Source organism: Panthera tigris, chromosome E1 (genome assembly GCF_018350195.1).
Source record: "Panthera tigris isolate Pti1 chromosome E1, P.tigris_Pti1_mat1.1, whole genome shotgun sequence".
Classification (NCBI taxonomy): domain Eukaryota; kingdom Metazoa; phylum Chordata; class Mammalia; order Carnivora; family Felidae; genus Panthera; species Panthera tigris.
Genome location: NC_056673.1, coordinates 49,887,071 through 49,907,438, shown reverse-complemented (window position 1 = coordinate 49,907,438; position 20,368 = coordinate 49,887,071). Strand labels below are relative to the sequence as shown.

The 20,368-nt window shown below is 41.6% G+C and overlaps 1 protein-coding gene across 1 annotated transcript in view; it reads left to right on the top strand.

The window, feature by feature from the left end:
- The window catches only part of LOC102963693 (ATP-binding cassette sub-family A member 9), a 62,697-nt gene that overhangs the window by 30,612 nt on the left and 11,717 nt on the right, over positions 1-20,368 (top strand). Inside the window, 11 exon segments of the mRNA XM_007073434.3 lie at positions 352-530; positions 532-551; positions 2,352-2,518; positions 3,161-3,294; positions 5,919-6,056; positions 10,601-10,708; positions 13,580-13,753; positions 13,941-14,054; positions 16,850-16,969; positions 19,175-19,243; positions 19,717-19,808. Coding sequence (XP_007073496.1) covers positions 352-530; positions 532-551; positions 2,352-2,518; positions 3,161-3,294; positions 5,919-6,056; positions 10,601-10,708; positions 13,580-13,753; positions 13,941-14,054; positions 16,850-16,969; positions 19,175-19,243; positions 19,717-19,808 — 1,315 coding nt within the window.

Sequence of the window (20,368 nt, the reverse complement as noted above, 5' to 3'; positions counted from 1 at the left end):
CAGGGTACGATCTCGCAGTTCGTGAGTTCAAGCCCCACGTTAGGCTCTGTGCTGACAGTTCAGAGCCTGGAGACTGCTTCGGATTCTGTGTCCCCCCCCCCCCTCTCTGCCCCTCCTTTACTCACACTCTGTGTCTCTTTCTCTCTCTCTCTCTCTCTCTCAAAAGTAAATAAACATTTAAAAAAAAATTTTTTTTAAGTTGCTCTAGAAATGCCATGAATTAGGTTATTCACATCTTTGCCCAAGATTTCTACTCTGACACCATTTGGTGAAAAGATACGGTCATAGAGACACATAAGTAAAGCGCATCTAAGCTGACGCAGCATAAATTCCTGATTTTGTGTTTTATAGATACTGGAATTTGGGGAGAGTTACAAAGTCCTAGGACGAAAGACACCGGGAGCCTTGTTGAGCTAGAGCAAGCGTTGTCCTCCTTTAACGAGACAAAGAAATTAATCAGTGGCGTGGCTCTCTGGAGGCAGCAGCTCTGTGCCATAGCAAAAGTTCGCCTCCTGAAGTTAAAGAGTGAAAAAAAAAACTCTGTTGACCATGTGAGTACCTGAGGGTTTCAGATATGTTTGGTCCGTGCTCTGAGCCCTTGCTTACGGTCTTTCGCAACACAGAAAGCAATTTCTAATTGCTTTGGTGGGTATGTAATTAAACCAGGTTAACCGATTGGGGGGTTTCTGTTAATTTCACACAGAACCTGCTCTCCCCAAAGGGTTGAAATAGTGTTTCAGAAGCGTGGCAGTTAGCACGTAGGTCCCATCCCCCAGACTTGCCTCTTGACCCAAGGAGCCCTGTGCCAGCCTGTGTCTTCGCCCCAGCTTCATGCTGCTGTCTGGAACCCGCTTGATTTCCCTATAGCTTCGGGCTCTTTGCTGAGTAATGCGTCCTTGCAAAAACCCTACTCTCCAGGCGGGACTCATTCAGAGAAAAAAACATTTGTTAGCACCTCTGCCTAACACGCTATGTTTGCATATCTGCCACACTTATCAAAATAAATCAGGCGTGAGATTTGGCTCTGGGGGGGTGATTAGACGTACACTAAAAACCACGCTACAAGATTAGGCAATATCGGCAAGCAGAGTGTTCAGTATGAGAAAGATGATGCTCCAATATGAGCATCAGAAAAGAACAATTTTCTACGGGAGAGAAATTGAATTTGGTGTAGGAAAACGTAACGGTTAGTTAAGGAAAGAAAGAAGGATGGAAATTCAGGCAGAGGGGGCAGTACTGAGTCTGGAGCCACCTGAAAGGTCAAAAGGTCGATTGGTATCGAGTTAAGTGAATTACAACATAAAGTACACAGAAAAGTAAAAATAACTTTGATGCTATATTACATACAGCTGAAGAGCTGGGCTTTGTGAATAATGAGGAAATACTGACATTTTAGTTTTTATTTGGAAAGGTGATTGACATCATTAGCACAGATTGCCAGGAAACCTAATTGGGCAACAGCACAAAATGGTTTGGAAATAGAAGACTCTGGAGACAAGAAAAACAGTCATTGAGGACAATATTGAAAGAGGTCAGGAAGGAGATAATTAAGGTCCAGACTCGAAAAGGGGAAGAGAAAATGTTTCTAGGCATGTAATAATGACGATACGATAGACATTTTCTTTTTTTTTTTTTTTTTTACGATAGACATTTTCAACCATTCAGAAAAGGGACTTTACCAGAGACAAATGAGCAAAAAATGATTGGTCCTTGGAACTTGGGTTTATGAGAAAATGTTGTAATTGGGAACAGGAGGGGGAAAAAGTTCAGAGTGTAGTGATACGCCTGGGCGTTGGTGATTTGCCAGCAACGGTGGTCCAGAAAAAGGGAGAAATGCAAGAGGGAAACAGAGGCAAGAAGTGGGAACTGGAGAGAGATTTAAGAGTCCTACTCAGCCAGGGGCGCCTGGGTGACTCAGTCACTTGAATGTCAAACTTTGGCTCAGGTTGTGATCTCATGGTTCTTGAGTTCGAGCTCCCATGGAACTCTTCGCCATCAACGAGCCCACTTCAGATCCTCTGTCCCCCTCTCTCTGCCCCTCCATCTCTTGAGGTCTCTCTCAAAAATAAATAAGAGTCCTACTCAGCCAACATCATGAGCTTGAATGACATTTCCAAAAGCGGGGGAGGCTGGGGGGAGGCATTTAGAGAGAGAGAAAGACCAAGCATAAATATGTAGAAGCCATTTCATTTTAGAAAGAAGAAACGGGGAGGAGGTGGGAAGCATGATTCATTTGTTTGGTTAGTGTCTATAATGTATTTCTATTATAATACCCATTATCTACTCAAACTGAAAAGTCTACAAAGGTCGCTATAGGTGAATTTTTTTCTTCTGCGTTCTCCTCCATGTAGATTGTTGCTTTTTGGCATCAGCTTTTGCCCTCAGCTTTTGGAACATCTATTCTATGAGTTATATCAAAAGAGTTATTCTTGGGGACTGGCTCCTAATATGTACTTCCTCTCCCCGGGACAACCACCGCAAGTTCCTCTGACCCCCCTACTGGTCATCAATAAAACAGGTAAACATGGGGCTCAAATGTAACTTTTCCGCGTCGCTCCTGTTGAAGGATTCCCCGGGCAGCATAAACCATGAGGGGAAAAATAAAGTCTTGTATGTTTTAGAAAACACATATGAGGCCAAACAAGAAATTAATTTAAAAAGTGAAAAACTCAAGATTGGGGAGTTTCTTTTAGAAACACGTTTTGCGAGGTTACTTAAATCCTAAAGTGTATCACATCAAGCAACAAAAAGGGTGGTTGGTAGGTCACTGACTGATCTCTGAAGTCTTTCCATAACATTTTTTAAGTGTTATGCATTCTTGGGGTCTGGGGGAAAAAATCTGTTCTAAATTTCTAAGAACACAGAAGATCTTTAAGGATTATGATGTTAATTTGGGGTAGTATTTCTACATGAACAGAAATTATATGTCAATAGCTAGACTCTAGGTAAAGTAATCTTGTCATACTTTCGATATGAGAATGGATTTGGGTATCACAACATCAATTCTGCCTTTCTAAGGAAATCCTTAGATGGTCATCATGGTATGCTTTGGGTGACATCATTTAGTTTAGTCTTGTTTTGTTTTGTTCTTTTTTTTAAATATTACTTGACCATTGTTTGACTTCACTTTGGCTTCTTTTGATTTTTACCTTCATGGTAGGGTCGAGCATTGATAACTTCGTACATTCACTGAGGCAACAGAACATAGCTTTGGAAGTGGATGCCTTTGGAACTAGAAATGGCCCAAACGAGCCATCATACAATGGTGCTATCACTGTGTCAGGTGACGACAAGGTATGTTGGGCTCTGATCTCACCAAAGATGGGGTATGAATGCCATTTGAATAACACCTAACAACTGACATACAAGGCCGATTTAACACAAACAGGTGGGATATCTCTTATTTTTAGAGGAGAAGCTGTACTATAAATATTTACACAGCAACATATAATGAAATGCTATTTGATTTCATTCTTTATTAAATTGTATGCACTATTATTAATAATGAGTTTAAATCTTACCTACTGTGCTCCATTCAAATCACTAATTTAAATTGTATTCTCAATTGGATTTCAACTCAAATGTCATTTTGATGAATCCTCTAATAATAAATCTAATTAATATCTATTATGAACTTCAGTTTTGTTATCAAAAAAAATCAGTGCCCAATTTTTTACAGTAGGCTTTTGTATATTTTTATGGGAAAAAAGCTCAAGTCTTACCTGCTGAACTCTACACAAATGGGTCAAATCTTCAGATAAGTATTTATGCTCAACTATCTGATATTAAAAAAAAATGCCTTAGTTTCCTGCAACTTGTGGTTCATGAATCAGCATCAGCGGATCACTTAAGAGCTGGTTAGAAATGCAGACTCTGAGACCCCATTCCACACCTACTGGATATCTGCACGTTAATAAAATCTGCAGGGGATTAGTATGCTCATTAAAGTTTGAGAAGGACCGCCTTATTTGGCAATATTTAAGAGTGGTGTATTTCATATAAAAATTGAACTTTCTATGGGGAGCCTGGGTGGCTCAGTCCGTTAAGCGTCCGACTTCAGCTCAGGTCATGATCTCACCGTTTGTGAGTTGAAGCCCCACATTGGGCTCTGTGCTGACAGCTCAGAGCCTGGAACCTGCTTCGGATTCTGCTTCTCCCTCTCTCTCTGTCCCTCCCCTGCTTGTGCTCTCTCTCTCTCTCTTTCTCTCTCTCTCTCAAAACTAAATAACCATTAAAAAAATTTTTTTTTAGTTGAAATTTCTGGCTACTCTTGAAAAAACCCTTCATGTGCTAATTCTGGCAGTCTGCATTTGGAATTGCGAAACAGTTGCCCAGTTTAGACTTGGACTTCATCCGTCTGTTACTCTTTCTCCACACGACTTCACTTATGTGTATTATCTGCCTAGACCCCATGGGAGTTTGGGGAGAGATCCTTGTAGTAAACAAATGAAAAAAGACGAAAAGACAATGTTATATGTATAAATCATGGCACGTAAGTCTCACAAAGCTTGACCATTGGCAACTTGTCAGAGTTAATTTTCAGAAATAATTTCCATGCCAATAATAAAGTTAAAAATTACCTTCAGGGCGCCTGGCTGGCTCAGTCGGTTAAGTGTCAGACTTTGGTTCAGGTCATGATCTCAGAGTCCACGAATGTGAGCCCCGCATAAGGCTCTCTGCTGTCAATACAAAGCCTGCTTCGGATCCTTTGTCCCCCTCTCTCTCTGTCTGCCCCTCTCCCATTCACTCTCCCTGTCTGTCTCAAAATAAATAACAAATAAACTTAAAAACATATTTAGTAGAAATTACCTCCGATCAAACTAGTCCTTAGTACGTCTTAATCAAGTTAGTTACCAGTGTGCTCAGAAAAACAATTTTTAAAAAATGGCATTCTTAATATCAATAAACATTGCTTTAAGTAATTAGATAAGATGCAAGTCACATAATTTATTTATGATTGCAAAACTGCATGCCCAAATAATAATTTACTTATTTTTTTTGCCAGAGTTTTAAAAAATGTGTGTATATTTTTGAGAGAGAGAGAGAGTGTGTGCATACAAGTGGGGGAGGGGCAGAGAGAGGGGAACAGAGGACCCAAAGCGGACCCCCCTCCCCCCGCACTGATAGCAGAGAACCCGATGTTGGGCTCGAACTCATGAACTGAGAGATCATGACCCGAGCTGAAGTTGGATGCTCAACTGACTGAGCGACCCAGGCGCCCCTCGTATATTCTTTTTATCTGGGGGAGAAGTAATTATATTATGTATATGTATACATATGTCCTATGTTTTTTTTAAAGATAGATACAGATACAGATGTAACTTTTTTTTTTACCTTATGTTTTCCCCCAGTTTTATTAAGATATGCTTGATATACAGCACTGTATCAGTTTAAGGTATACAACATAATGGCTTGACTGACATACTCGGTGAAATGATTTTAAAACGTCATTTTAAAAGAGATTTTACATGCAACGTTGCCACCGCAGGATCCGTAGTTGTGAAAACCTACGCTTTCATAACGATAGCCGCCTGCCTTCTACCTCCAAGTATTCACCCGTTCGTAATTTATAAAATGAATGTGTCGCATTTGGAAAGAAAGCCTAATGTCATGTTAAAGACACGCTGTTCTGTGGACTTTTATGGTGACGTTGCTAAAAATCACCAGAGGGATTTTGTGTTGTGAGAGTTGAGGCATCAACAGCCACCTGGCTGATGCCGTGGCCAGTAGAGAGCAAAGATGTCCCTCGTGGTATATCAGGAATTAATCAGATAATATGAGGAATGGTGACGTTAATCACTTCCGGTGCCTTGGCTTTCTCGTGTTGTCAATACGTCAAATGATTTTCTACCATATCCCTTCGCTAAATTTTGTGTTTGCTTCCTGAGGACTTAGAATGCATGTTTGTTATATCGTAGGGTCACAGATTCTCGATAGCATGTAACACCAAAAGGCTGAACTGCTTTCCTGTCCTCATGGATATCATCAGCAATGGGCTGCTTGGGATCTTTAATTCTTCGGAGCGCATTCAGACCGACAGAAGTACTTATTTTGAAGTAAGTATAATATTATCTCATTTACCTTGAGCCCTAAGAAGTTTTCAAGAAGACCCTTGAATATGCTGACATAATATGTTTGTTTGTTTGTCTGTTTTTATAATGTTTATTTATTGATTTTCAGAGGGAGAGAGAGAGAGAGGGAGAGAGGGAGAGAGAGAGAGAGAGAGAGAGAGAGAACCCCAAGCAGGCTCTCAGCTGTCAGCACAGGGAACGCAATCTCACAATCTGAGATCATGACATGAGCCAAAATCAGAGTCAGATGCTTAACCAACTGAGCCACCCACGTGCCCCAATATCATGTTAATTTTTGTGAATTTGTCCTTGAATATGTGTATGTTTTAATTTTTTTTTTTTTTTTTTTTAGTGTTTTAGTTATTCTTGAGAGAGAGAGAGAGAGCGCACACACATGCACAAGCAGGGGAGGGCAGAGAGAGAGGGAGACACAGAATCTGAAGCAGGCTCCAGGCTCCGAACTGTCAGCACAGAGCCCGATGCGGGGCTCGAACTGACGAACCGTGAGTCCATGACCTGAGCCAAAGTCGGACGCTTAACCAACTGAGCCACCCAGGCACCCTGAATGCATGTATGTTTTAAATACATATAGTTTACGTTTCTGCGTTCATGCATACACACACATATATGCAGACACACACTATCTAGCAATGATTATGTAACATTGCAACCTGAATTGGGTGGCTTAGAGTCAATGGAACAGCAGAAAATATAATTAATTGGGAGAAGGAAATGACGGCCTCTCCTCTTAGATCTGTCACCACCTGTCACATCTGTGGTAATGGGACTTCATTGAAACAGCCAGTCTTAAAGGCCAGACTCTGTGGACTTTGTAACAACTCGACTTCCATAGGCTTTGGGTCAGCAATCCACAGAAAAATACAGATAAAAATTTCATCACAAGTTTTCTTGAGAAGTGAATAAGGCAATGCAAGCAGCAGGTTCAGTTGACCGAGTTATTGTAAAGACCAATAATAAGCACATAAACATAGAAAACCACAGGCACTCAGTAAATTGTGCTTATTAACGCAACTACTCTTAATATTATTTTTCTGGGGAGTGCACCAAGTTTCCATTAAAGAACGTTCAGCTTTGAGTAGATCAGAGGCCGGGCTGAATTAAAACTAGAAGCAGTTCTTGTGTAAAATCTAATCTCCTGGGGGGCGCCTGGTGGCTCAGTCAGTTAAGCGTCCAGCTCTTGATTTCAGCTCAGGTCAGGATCTCACAGTTGGTGAGTTCGAGCCCCACGTCAGGCTCTGCACCGTCACCATGGGAATTCTCTCTCTCCCTCTCTCTTTGCTTCCCCCCTGCTTGTGCATGCTCTCTCTCTCTCTCAAAATAAATAAATAAACTTATAAAGAATAAATAAAAATTAAAAAAAATAAAATATAATTTTCCAGGTCTGCTGACATCCTGAGTCAGAATCTCCACAGTGGGGGGGGGGGGGGGGGGGGTGCGGATCTAATACCCCGCCATGTTGAATCTCCCTTCACCTTCTTGATATGATACCTTGGGAATACTCTGTAGTTTCCTGGTCGCTCTTTGTTATTAAGAATGATTCCAGTGTTGTCCAAAGCTTCAATGTCCTTTCCAATTCAAACACCATGGGGTCACTTTGTTGACCTAATGGATGTGGACTGGCGTGGGTGAGCTGCGGTGGACTTTGGCCTTTATTTTCCCCTTTTATTGTTTAACATCTTGGAGTAGAAAGGAGAGAGTTGATCTTGCTCTGGACGCCCTGCCCACCCCCTCTTTCTGCTCCCTTCTGAGTAAAATGTTGCTGGCGCTGGAAGCCACGAGGAAGGATGGAGAGATTAAGACAGAAAGAAATGGTGCCGTGGAGACATCGCTTCCTTCTCTAGCTGCATCTGCCACTGGTAGCTTCTACATATGTTGTCACCACAGCCTTGGTGACCTGTGTGATTGTCTCCGGTAGTGCTTGGCTTTGACCCCCGTCCCTTCTGTAGATGAAGATGTGCTCGATGTTGCCGAGCAGAATTTCCCTTCAGCCGCTGCCAAGATGTCCTCACTGCCAAGCTCTCTCCAGTTTCCCTTGTTCATTGTTTGATGTGCCCATCATGCAGGTAGTTTAACAACTTCCACCCCTGCTGTAACCTGTGCCTCTTCAGAAAGAGCTCTGAGGACTGTTGAGTGCCTCTTGCACGCTGTTGGAAAGCTATAGAGATTTGGGGTGTGATGAGGGCTGCCCCACGTTCCTCATAAGCACTTTATGGCGTCGTTTTCTCCAACCACATCACAAGAGTCTTTCCTCCTGAAATCTCTTGAGAAGAAACAACTGTCTCCCTGTTCACAGGATGTCATAGACTTTGGGTCTAGAATTTCTTGTCTTGCTAGACAAGAAAGCGGGATGCAGGATTAAAATATGAGAGCTGGCTAATGTCCAGGAGAAGACAAGAGCCCCGATTAAGGGGCCTTGCTCCATTTTTATTAGGATCATGCTTACAAACATGGTGATGGACGGGCACAAAGAGACAATAAATCTGTGAACACTAACTGGTGGGTGTGAGGGAAAGGGGGTTTGGAAGATACGCGGCGTTAGGCATTTGGGTCAATACAAAACAAAATCCTGCTGCCGGGCAGATGGTTGTTAACAGCAGACAGGAGGCGCCATGTCTGTTTATCTTAGCCAGCCTAGGGGATAAGACAGATAAAGCAGGTAACCTCAAGGTCAACCTTTCTTTTGCTAATTAGCTCTGGGCAGCTTCACCAGGCAGAGCCAATAGCCCTATTTACCTGTTTACCTGATTTGATCCTTTCTTCCAGTGAAAGCAGCTTTCTGCTATGGTACTAAATTGCGGGGTGTATCCGTCCAGAATCCCTAGTCTTCTTTACCTCATATACCCTTGCATTGGGGTCTTTGCCCCGCCTTCTCGATACCTATTTACTTAATCTTGTTTACCCAAACTTGGGTGTGAGCATCCTGTGGCTTTGTAATTCTTTATGCCTTGTGAACCCATCCACGTGGGGCTCAGAGAATTCCTAAACTTATTCCCCACAACAGGAGGCTCCAAGTTAACCTCAGATACTTAGAACATTTACCGTGTGATTTACATGTATTATCATATTTCAATGTCCTAATAAGACTTTTAAGATGAACAGTATTATCATTATTATATTACACATCTAAGGAAACTGCCACATAAAGAAGTGATGATATGTTTCCTTGGCTATTATGTTTGAAGAGGCTAGTGAATAATCTGGATAGGCAAGAGGAGAGCACTCCCAAGAATGAACAGATAACCCGCCCTGAGTTCCTGCCTTTACAAAGATGCCTTAACTACAAAGTATTTGCTACCCACCAGCCCAGCTGACCTCGAGTTCATGGTTGATAAATTCTCTTTGGGCATCCCCTGCTGATTTCCCCACCCAGCTTCTGGCATTCTCCTACAGTTCTGCAAGCCCATCCCCCTTGGATCTAAAGCACAGAGCTCGACGTTCGGAAGTGTTCTTAACCAGCCACTCCTGCATGTCCTCAACTGACCAAATGACCCAGTGACGTCCGGTGTCCCTGGGGGTCCCTCCAGGCTGAGCCCCTACCAAACTCTGACTTTGGTGGGGTATGATATAACATGGACATAGCATGTCCTTTACAAACCAAGTTGTGAGGAAGGAGGCTGGCTGTTTAGACTAATTGCGATTTTTCCATTCCCAAAGATCTCCCAGATCTGGAAAATCTACAAGGGTGACCACAGGGAAAGATATGAAATGGGTCCTTGGTGTCTTCTCTACCGTGTCCGGGGCTGAATCTCTGCATAAGCATCTTGAGCAGTTTTTATGTGCTCAGAAGGGCACTGAGGTTTAGGAGGGGCTAAGAGGAGAGGGAAGTAACACATGATACCTGACCTCAGATGACGTGCTGTGTAGTGAGACAACTAATCCCATATTAAACTAAGGCTTCTAGCAAAGCGCAAGGCCCTCCTTACCCTGCGTAGGATTTTTAATTGTTTAAATTCACTGCCCGTATGTAGAGGTGTGCTGGCCATTCTTCTCCCAGCCCCACCACCTATTTCCTCAAGAAATCTATATCTGCCAGGTCCCTGAAGGCATTTGAACTTGCCACTTCCACACCTCGTTGCGCTAAAGGAACGACTCTTTGTAAATGTTGGACTGAACTGATTTGGCCCCAGTTGCTGAGCGTAGCGAGATAGCTCTTCCACTGAAAGCACACCCACTCTGTTGTCTATTAAAACATCGGCTAAATGTTGCCATCATGATGAGGTCAGAGGCACAGAGGCTTTGTGCCGGCCTCACGAGTTATTAACTGTGGGACCTTAGCCAGCGGGGACAACTCCGTGGAGTTTGCTTCTTCCCCAGTAAAGCAGGATATATGTTCAAAATGCCCAGGTTCCTGCACCACGGGATTGAAAGAGTGTGGGTAAGAAGTTGCAAATGGGACCTTGGGAAGTGCTCTGGGGGTTCAACCAATTCACTTATTTGAATGGTTTAGTTAAGTACAGATGAACCATACATCCAGCCGCCATTAGCTCATGTGTTCTGCACGATTTCAGGAGCACGTGTCTTATGACCACGAGTACCTGAGTAACGCCTTCTTCTGGATCCCTGTCGCCGCCTGCTTTACTCCTTACATTGCAATGAGCAGCATCAGCGACTATAAAGTAAGAAGAGTTAACAAAGTCCTTATGTGTTCCTGTTACTCACAGACCCCTTCTCCACTATGATCGTTCCATTTACACGGAGGTGGTGAGCCCAGTTTGTGTGCTTGCAACAATGCATCGCCAGGCATTTTAAGAAAAGGTTGACAAGGGGCGCCTGGGTGGCTCGGTCGGTTAAGCGGCCGACTTCAGCTCAGGTCATGATCTCACGGTCCGTGAGTTCCAGCCCCGCCTCAGGCTCTGTGCTGACAGCTCAGAGCCTGGAGCCTGTTTCAGATTCTGTGTCTCCCTCTCTCTGGCCCCCTCCCTGTTCATGCTCTGTCTCTCCCTGTCTCAAAAATAAATAAAACGTTAAAAAAAAATAAAAAAAAAAAAAAAGAAAAGGTTGACAAATATGAAGCAAAGGTTACTTCTCTTAAACAAATTTGGGACCTCAGGAAGCTTGGGAGGTACCATCAGCTAACAGGGAACGGCAGCCTTCATCTGGTTCATCACTGAGCTTGTTATGGATGACCGCAACCTTCTGACATCATCACAATGCCCCACTCAGGGATGGTTTTCACTTTCAGAAACTACACCAAGTTACTCAAAGTCCTAACCAACTCAGCACAGCACTTTGCCTTATTGTTGGAAAAGATGGCCCCTTTAAAGGTTCATTCGAGCTTCATTCCATTGGAACATACTTGTACTAAACATTTTTTTTTTTAAGATATTCATCTAAAATTCAAATTTAATTGGCAGTCCCATGGTATTGATACGGCTTTCTCCTTAACCTCCACAGCCGGCCAATGGCGATGTCACGGAATTTGCTTCTGAAATATGTTTAGAATCTTTCCACGTTCCCCCACCCTCTCCTTCAACACCCTAGTCAGAGCCACTAACATCTCTCTCCTGAACGAGCACATCAGCCTCCCGCTGTTCACTGTGTGTGGATCCCCGTTAGTCTTCGTATCCACTCTCCACACCGTGTGACAGAGCAATTAGTTAAAAACACACATCTAGCCACGTTGATTACCTGCCTAAGTCCCCTCTGTGGTTTCTTGCCAAACCGAAGGGTAAGAATGAAACTCTTGCTGCCTAGCTTGAAAAGCCATGCATGGTCTGGACCCGGATGTCTCTCTCCATTTTGAGATGACATCACTGTCACCCTGATGACTATGTCTAGCCTGCTGGCTTCTCCCCAGTTTCCCGAGAGCATCACCTGTACCCACGCAAGTCTTCTCTCCTATTCTCTCTGCCTGCCATGCTCCCTACCAGTCACCTGTATCACTCCCACTCACTGCTTAGATCCTAACTCGGGTCCTTCTCAAGAGAACCCTCTCTGACAGATAGACTAATTACAATTCACCTCCCTTCTTTTTTAAAAAAAATTTTGAATGTTTATTTATTTTTTAGACAGATGGAGCATGAGTGGGAGAGGGGCAGAGAGAGAGGGAGACACAGAATCCAAAGCAGGCTCCGGGCTCTGAGCTGTCATCACAGAGCCCAACATGGGGCTCAAACTCTCGAACTGTGAAATCATGACCTGAACCGAAGTCAGACACTTAGTCAACTGAGCCACCCAGGTGCCCCCAATTCATCTCCCTCCTAAAGGCTCTCACGTGATCCTTATCTTAACACTTTTAATTTTACTTCTTAAATTTTATTTTATTTTATTTTATTTTATTTTATTTTATTTTATATTTGAGAGAGAGCGGGAGAGGGGCAGGGAAAGAGAGAGAGAGAGAGAGAGAAGGATTGAAAATCCAAAGCAGGTTCTGTGCCCAGTGCGGAACCCAATGCAAGGCTCCATCCCATGAACCTGGGATCATGACCTGAGTCGAAATCAAGAGTCAAACGCTCAACCGACTGAGCCACTCAGGCACCCCACTTTTTAAATTTTAATGTGAACAATTTTGATTATGTAGCTTTTGCTACATTTATTTCCATGTTGCTTTTATCTACCTTCCTCACTGCAACTCAAACTCCCCAAGAACCCCATGACCAACACAAAGTCAGGCACATGGTGTGCTCAGTAAACAAACACATCAACGAACAGAAAACGTCCAGCTCTCTAACACGCCCTCACTATTATTCTCTCTCCTGCTTTTTTTCTGGGTACATTCCCCTTTCCGGAATATTTGTCTCCATTCCAACTGTTTTCCTAACGAATGTCTTTACATAGACTCAATGTTAGATTTAAAATTTTTTATTACTTTTGTGCTTCACTGTTAGGAACATTCAAGTAACATTTTAAGCCTTGTGTTAAGACAGTCACTGCAACAATGTAGCTTATAGTGGGTCACAGTATCGAAATCAACTTCCTCGTTTTCCTATGTAATAGCGAACGATGTGGTTTACTTCAAGGCAATAAATCGAGACCATTTTTATGTTATTAATTTTAGCAGATGTCTTCTTATGCCAACCTAAAGAGCGTGTAATGAAATTGACTTGTTAGAAAAGCATTCCTTGGACCTAAAATAAAATGCCAATTATAAATGGACTGTCACATCCAGCATAAATTTTAAGAGTCTTACGGGAAATTGCAAACCTACATCTTTTGAATCTGTGTACAATTTGTGTTCTCGCAAAAGGAAGGGTAGCATTGCAAAGAAAAGAACAGGAATTTTCTCACTGAGGCAATGCCCAGTCATGTGGTGGTGGAGCGTGAGCTGGTTATGTGAGTGCATTTCTCTCTTGGATGGTGACGTCACCATACGGTCCGGAGCACCACTGATCCCCCTGACAGAGGAGTATGGCAAGTGACCGTGTCAGTTACTAAATCGGTGTGATATACGAAAGGGACACAGGACAAAAGTGAATGATTTTGTGACCACATATTTGCAATTTCTCAACTGTTCAGCAGTTTTGATGATGCCTCCTTTCCTTTACCAGAGCAAAGCTCACTCCCAGCTCCGGATTTCAGGCCTCTACCCTTCTGCTTACTGGTTTGGCCAGGCACTGGTGGATATTTCACTCTACTTCTTAATCCTCCTTCTCATGCAAATAATGGATTATGTGTTCAGCCCAGATGAGATTATATTTGTAATTCAAAACCTGTTAGTTCAGGTAAGTGGTAAAAATTATGAGATACTTTTATTAGACTGCATTTCATGAATGCCGTAACATGATTAATCTTAAACTAAAGAAATTCACGTTACCTTTCCTATAGCATGGTTTGGAAAGGTGAGGCTTAAGGCTGACTACTTTCCTGGAGAGTAGTTATGTTATCCAACCTTAACATTTCTGTTTTCAGATCTTGTGTAGTATTGGATATGTCTCTTCCCTGGTTTTCTTGACATACGTGATTTCATTCATTTTTCGCAATGGGAGGAAAAATAGTGGCGTCTGGTCATTTTTCTTCTTAATTGTAAGTACGCATTCAGTACACATCATTTTATTTTTAAATCATTTTTAAATAATTTTAAGAATATATGTCTTAAAGGCAAAATCAACGGGGCGGGGGGAGGGGGGGAGAATATCAAACTAAAAAAGCTCCTGCACAGAAAACCAAACAATCAACAAAATGATAGGGCAATGTATGGAATGGGGGAAATATTTACAAGCCATAGATCTAGTAAGGGGTTAATATCCAAGCTATGTAAGGAACCTAAATAACTCAATAGCAAAGTAAGCATCACCGTCATCATCTGATTTTAAAATGGGTAAGGGACATAGACATTTTTCTAAAGAACACATCCAAATAGCTAACAGGTACGTGAAAATAAGCTTAATGTGACCAATCATCAGGGAAATGCAAGTCAAAACCACACTGAGCTATCACCTCCCACCTGTTAAAAAGGCTATCATCAAAAAGAGAAGAGATAAGAAATGCTGGCAAGGATATGGAGAAAAGAGAATCCTTTACACTGTTACTGGGAATGTAAATTGGTGCAGCCACTGTGGAAAACAGTATGGAGTTTCCTCAGAAATTAAAAAAAATACAAGTACTATATGATCCAGCAATTCTGCTTCTGGGTATTTATTCGAAAGAAATGAAATCACTATCTCTTAGAGATACGTGCACCCCATGTGTATTGTAGCATTGTTCACAATAGCCGAGACGTGGAAACAACCTAATTATCCACTGACAGATGAATAGCTACAGAAAATGTCATATATACATACCATGGAATATTATTCAGCCATAATAATCCTGCTACTCGCAGGATTAACCTTGGGGAGATTAGGCTAAGTGAAATAAGTCAGACAGGAAGAGACAAATAGTGTATGATTTCACATATATCTGGAACCTAAAAAACCAATCTCATAGAAACAGAGAAATGAATGATGGTTACCAGGGGCTGTGGGTGAGGGAAATAGGGAGATATTGGTCAAAGGGTACAAATTTCGTTATCAGATGAGTAAGTTCTGGGGATCTGATTTACAGCATGATGATTATAGTTAACAAGGCTGTACCATTTACTTGAAAGTTGCTAAGAGAGTAGCTCTTAAATCTGCTCATTGTCACAACAAAATGGTAACTGTGTGAAGTTCGGGATGTGGTAACCAACCTTATTTTGGTAATCATTTCACAATATATATGTGTGTCAAATCATCCCATTGTACATCTTAAACTTACACAATGTTATATGTCAATAATATCTCAATAAAGCTGGTGGAAGAAAGATGAACCATTTAAGGATGAAATTAATCCAACCAAGAAATAAGCTAAAATAAAGAATTTAAGAAAATAAGAAATGCTATAAAAGCACTGGTCGGGACCACTGAATTCTGTTAAACATCCATGAAGATTGCATAGCTTTGGGAATCATGGTTATAACATATTTATATTTTCTTTTTTTTTCTTTTTCTTTTTTTAATTATTTTTTTTTAATGTTTATTTAGAGACAGAGAGAGACAGAGCATGAACGGGGAGAGGGGCAGAGAGAGAGGGAGACACAGAATCGGAAGCAGGCTCCAGGCTCTGAGCCATCAGCCCAGAGTCCGACGCGGGGCTCAAACTCACGGACCGCGAGATCGTGACCTGAGCTGAAGTCGGACGCTTAACCGACTGAGCCACCCAGGCGCCCCAAACATATTTATATTTTAAAAATCCACAAAGTGTAATAGTTCCTTTTATAAAGCGAGCATAACTTTAACAACAAATCCTAAGAAAGAGCAAAAAAAAAAAAAAAAAAAAAATCAAATTAGCCTGGAGAATCAAGGACAGTTCCCTAAACAAAAACATGACAAAGAAAACCCAGAAAGAATTTAAAAGAAGAGGAAAAGCAGGCCAGTGATTTATTTCAGATTGTGATGATGGTTCAGTATGAGCAGCTATCAAACCAGCAGAGGAAAACAGCATGAATTAAGAAAACACCATACAATTTCTTTAAAAATGCCCAGTAAAAAGTATAAACACTGGAAGGACAAATTACTAAAAACCAAACTAAAAACAAAAAAACATAGTAAGCTTATACAGCTGTTTGCTTAATATCAGCAATAAAACAAAGACACCTGCAGGAATCAATTGTAGCACCCTGTGTCAGTGAGGAGGCATAAAATACACACGGATTCATGGTTTATAAGAAAATAGAGTGTCGCCATCGTTTTGAAAAATTATCTGTTAGTAACTGTTGAAAATTCGAATTCACATAAATGTTAACCTGCATTTACACTTCTCAGAATCTCAGAATGTTTCCTTGAAGACGGTGAGTGTCGATCTACAAGGGTTTGTGTAGACCATCATTTACAGGGGCAGAGACATGGAAACAACATACTTTCTGAAGGCAAAACCGTGGAATCCTTGCACATCCAGTCAAGGAAATACTGTGCAGCTATGAAGGTGAAATAGCTGGTGTGCCTAAACCCAGACAGGTGTCTATGACCTGCTGTGAAATGCAAAAAAAATCCAGAGTAATGTGTAAGAAATAGCCCTTTTGTCAGAATCCGAATTTCAGCAAGGATTCCAGCTGATTTGTGCACGCGCTGAATTTGAGAAGCCCTGTTGTGTCTTACAAATGTCAGTCACTCCAATACAGAATCGTGACACAATCTCGTGTCACAAAGAAAAAAAGAAAGCAAACATGGTGGCAGTATGGCCTTAGGAGGCAAAAGTTGAAAATGGGAACCTTTGTGAGATGAATTCTCACTCTCTCGGAAAACATCCTAGAATTCAGATTCTTTCACGTTAGTGAAATTAGGCTGCACTTTATTTTTTAGATCACCATCTTCTCGATAGTTGCTACGGATCTAAATGAATATGGATTTCTAGGGCTATTTCTGTGCACCATATTAATTCCACCTTTCACACTGATTGGCTCTCTATTCATTTTCTCCGAGGTAAGTAATTTCACACCTGCCATAGGGTCATGAAATGCGTGGCCATTGGAGATAGCTTAGAATATTGTAAAAATGTAGGTGGAGTCCTTATCTGTACCATATTTGAAGCCTCTGTCTTTGGAGAGATCATTCTCTTATCATAGGCAAGGGTCATGTTAGTCAATAAGGAAGTTCTGCCTTGGTTCATGAAGGTCAAAGGCAACTCCACAGTAGTGGAATGTTATAATTCTCATGATAACCCTCTCTCCTGGGAACAAATGACCCTAGTGGGAGGCTAATGAGATGTGCTTTTTCTGTTCATTTTAGACATATTAGGTTTCAGGTTCCTAATAGGCATGCGGTGGGAAATATGTAGCCGGTAGGATGTTGGAGTCTGAAATTCAGCATGTGGTTACTGAGATTCATTAGCATATAAGTGATATCTAAAGCCATGGGGCCAGATTATATAACCTCCTGAGTCAGTATAAAAACTGGGCCAAGGGTTTGGCCTTGAACTCCAAAATTTAAAGATTGGGAAGAGGAAGAGTCAGCAAGTCAGGTTGAGAAGGAGCCCATGAGGTAGGAGAAAAAAATGGGGGACCGTTGTGTGCCAGAATCTCTTCTCAGAAACCCTCCTTAAACACTAAAAGCATCCGTACACTGGGTTGTGTGCCAGATGACAATAAAGAATGTTTCAGGAAGGAGGGAGTGATTCAGCCATTAACACAGAGGTCTTAAAAGTTGACAACCGAGAAGAGACCGCTGGATTTGACTACATGGAAGCCATTGGTGATATTAACAAGATAGAACTCAACGGAGGTTGAACACAAAACCCAACAAGAGGAAGCTTAGTCGATAATGTGAAATGAGGAAGGGGTACAGGGCCTAGAGACAGCGACTTCTGGTTTTGCTGAAAAGAATAACAGGGAGATGGAAAAGTAGTTGAATGAGGAGAATAGTAAGCAATCATTTCAGAAAGTAGTCAGTAGCACTGACAGGAAGTACTAAAAGAGTCCTTGCCCTACTTTTCAAGTGAAGTCAACAAAGTTGATGCCTTTGTTGTTGTTGGTTTGTTGTTGTTGTTTTATCACAGCCTCCTCCTCGGATGCAGTTCAGGGCAGGTGGCATTGGATTCAGTCAGGGTTAGTGTTTTGCCGCGTGGGTCCGACAAAGAAAAGGATAAAGGAGCAGCAGTTCTGTATAAGGAGGAATTGTAACAACAGACCAGGGAATGACGCAGTTAAGGAAATTAGGAGGTTTGTGGACAGTGAGAAAGGGGTTGGGTCAGTGGGTTGGAGGGTTACCAACTCCAAATCACGGAATAAGGAGAGTAGAGCAAGGAAGCTGAAAAAATAAAACATGATAGACAGGGCAAAGATTAGGGGGTCTGAAGTTGATTTGGGATGTGGTCCAGTTATTGAAAGTGGGTGACCAAGGCACGTGGGAGAGCAAGATCATCTGAAAGAACGCCAGGGTCCTGGCAAACTGTTCAATGAGAAAAAAAAAAAAAGTCATCTTTTCTAGACGGTGGATGGTGGTGACGGTGGATGGCAGTGGTAGAGATTCACTATCTTAGCTTAAAATTGTTCAGGAAAATGTCCTGGGAAACACAGCTCAAGAAACAAAATTGGCTCTTTACTCTTTATTTACTAAAGATTTGGGGGATGTTTCAAAACATATTGTGACTCTCATGAAAATCATGCGCTTAAGTATTATGCCTGTGTATTATGTATGCACATAAAATTATTGTGTATTGTAAATCTAATGACAACCATGGAAAACTCCAGGCGAATAGCTTTTGTCTTTAGCATGAGGGGTTGTCAGGACTATTCTCAGAGCCGGTGGAGCAAGGGACAGAGCAACATAATGGTTCCAGGGCCGTTGGACAAGAAGAGACAGAAGGAAAGCAGATGTAGAGAGCAAGGCAGGTGAAATTAGGGGAGAGGGTTTGTCTTAAGATGAATCCTGCCCATGGCTTTGATGGGTCAGGACAAATCCTGCTGACGCAGTGTATAGAAGCATCTGAGCTTAGAGCCAAGCACAGGATAACAGGACACTGAGTGACCTTGAAACCAAGGAAGACACATTACGCAGAAATTGACTTTTACCTGATGCACAAGAGAAAACTCTGGCAAGGTCATTTAATGGACATTCGTTTATCTTAGATGAGATGAGATTCAAGAACAGATAGAGGTTCATCTAAACATGCCTTGCCTCATTTTGCAGATTTCTCCCGACTCCACGGATTATTTAGGAGCTTCAGAACATCAGATTGGATTTCTGGCCCTGCTAATAGTAAGAATACATTTCCATTTAAATGTTTTTGCATGAGAGGGACACATTTGGATGCTTAGCATTGAGTTAAAAAGTTTGATATTGGCCCTTAAAAGTCCAGCATTTTAGGCGTCTGAAACAACACCACACACACACACACACACACACGCACGCATGCATGCACGCACACGTGGGCTTTAAAATCTGGACCATATGTGTGTAAAAATCATCTGACACTGAGTATGAAGTCCAAGTTCGCGATGGCACGAATAGCCTAGTACCAACTTACTACTATCTGGTCTGTTGTGGTTTCTCTGAAAAGTAGTGAAGTTAGCTCTGAGAGTTTCATTGGGCATTAGATTCTCTTTCAAACTTGTGAAAATGTTATCAGACCTACCTTTGTACATATGCTCAAACTCCTTAAACAAATTCCAGCGCTGAAATTGTTGTTTTTATGGCGATTTCTAATACTAATTGTCTTTTTCTCCCCTTAGCCTTACCTTCACTTTTGCATTTTTGTTTTTGTTCTCCGGTGTCTGGAAATGAAGTTCAGGAAGAAATTAATGAGAAAAGATCCTGTGTTCAGGTTGAGAAAATTCAAAGAAAATTTCATGTTTTATTTTAATACTCATTGGGGAAAACATTTTAATATGCCTAAATTGATTACGTAAAAATTACTGCACGGGATTGTTTTCTAGGAATTGTGTACTATACAAAATTATTATAATTCATGCTATTTTAATGAGCTTGCTACAGTGAGAGAAGCCACATTAGCACACATAAGACCCCAAAAAATTAAGGAATACTGTAATTTCACTTACGTACTAGAAGAAAGTTATATATGAGAGGTCAAATCTTGAAAATAATGGCTAAGTGTAGCCAATCCAGGAAGATAGAATAGTCTGAGCAAAAGAACAAAAGTTGATATAAACACCACCTTCCTATAGATTTGAGAAGGCAGCTGGAAAGAACTTTACATTTGTGTCAAATGATAATAGAAAATTAAGTTGAAGCTAAATTTTGGAGGGTTTTGGAATAGAGAAGCATAGAGGAGATTTTGCAGATTGCATAACGGGAAACCGAGACCGGTGTGGTTTGGAAACTTCGCCTAACTTACAAAATATGAATCAAGTTCAAGTGCGAAGT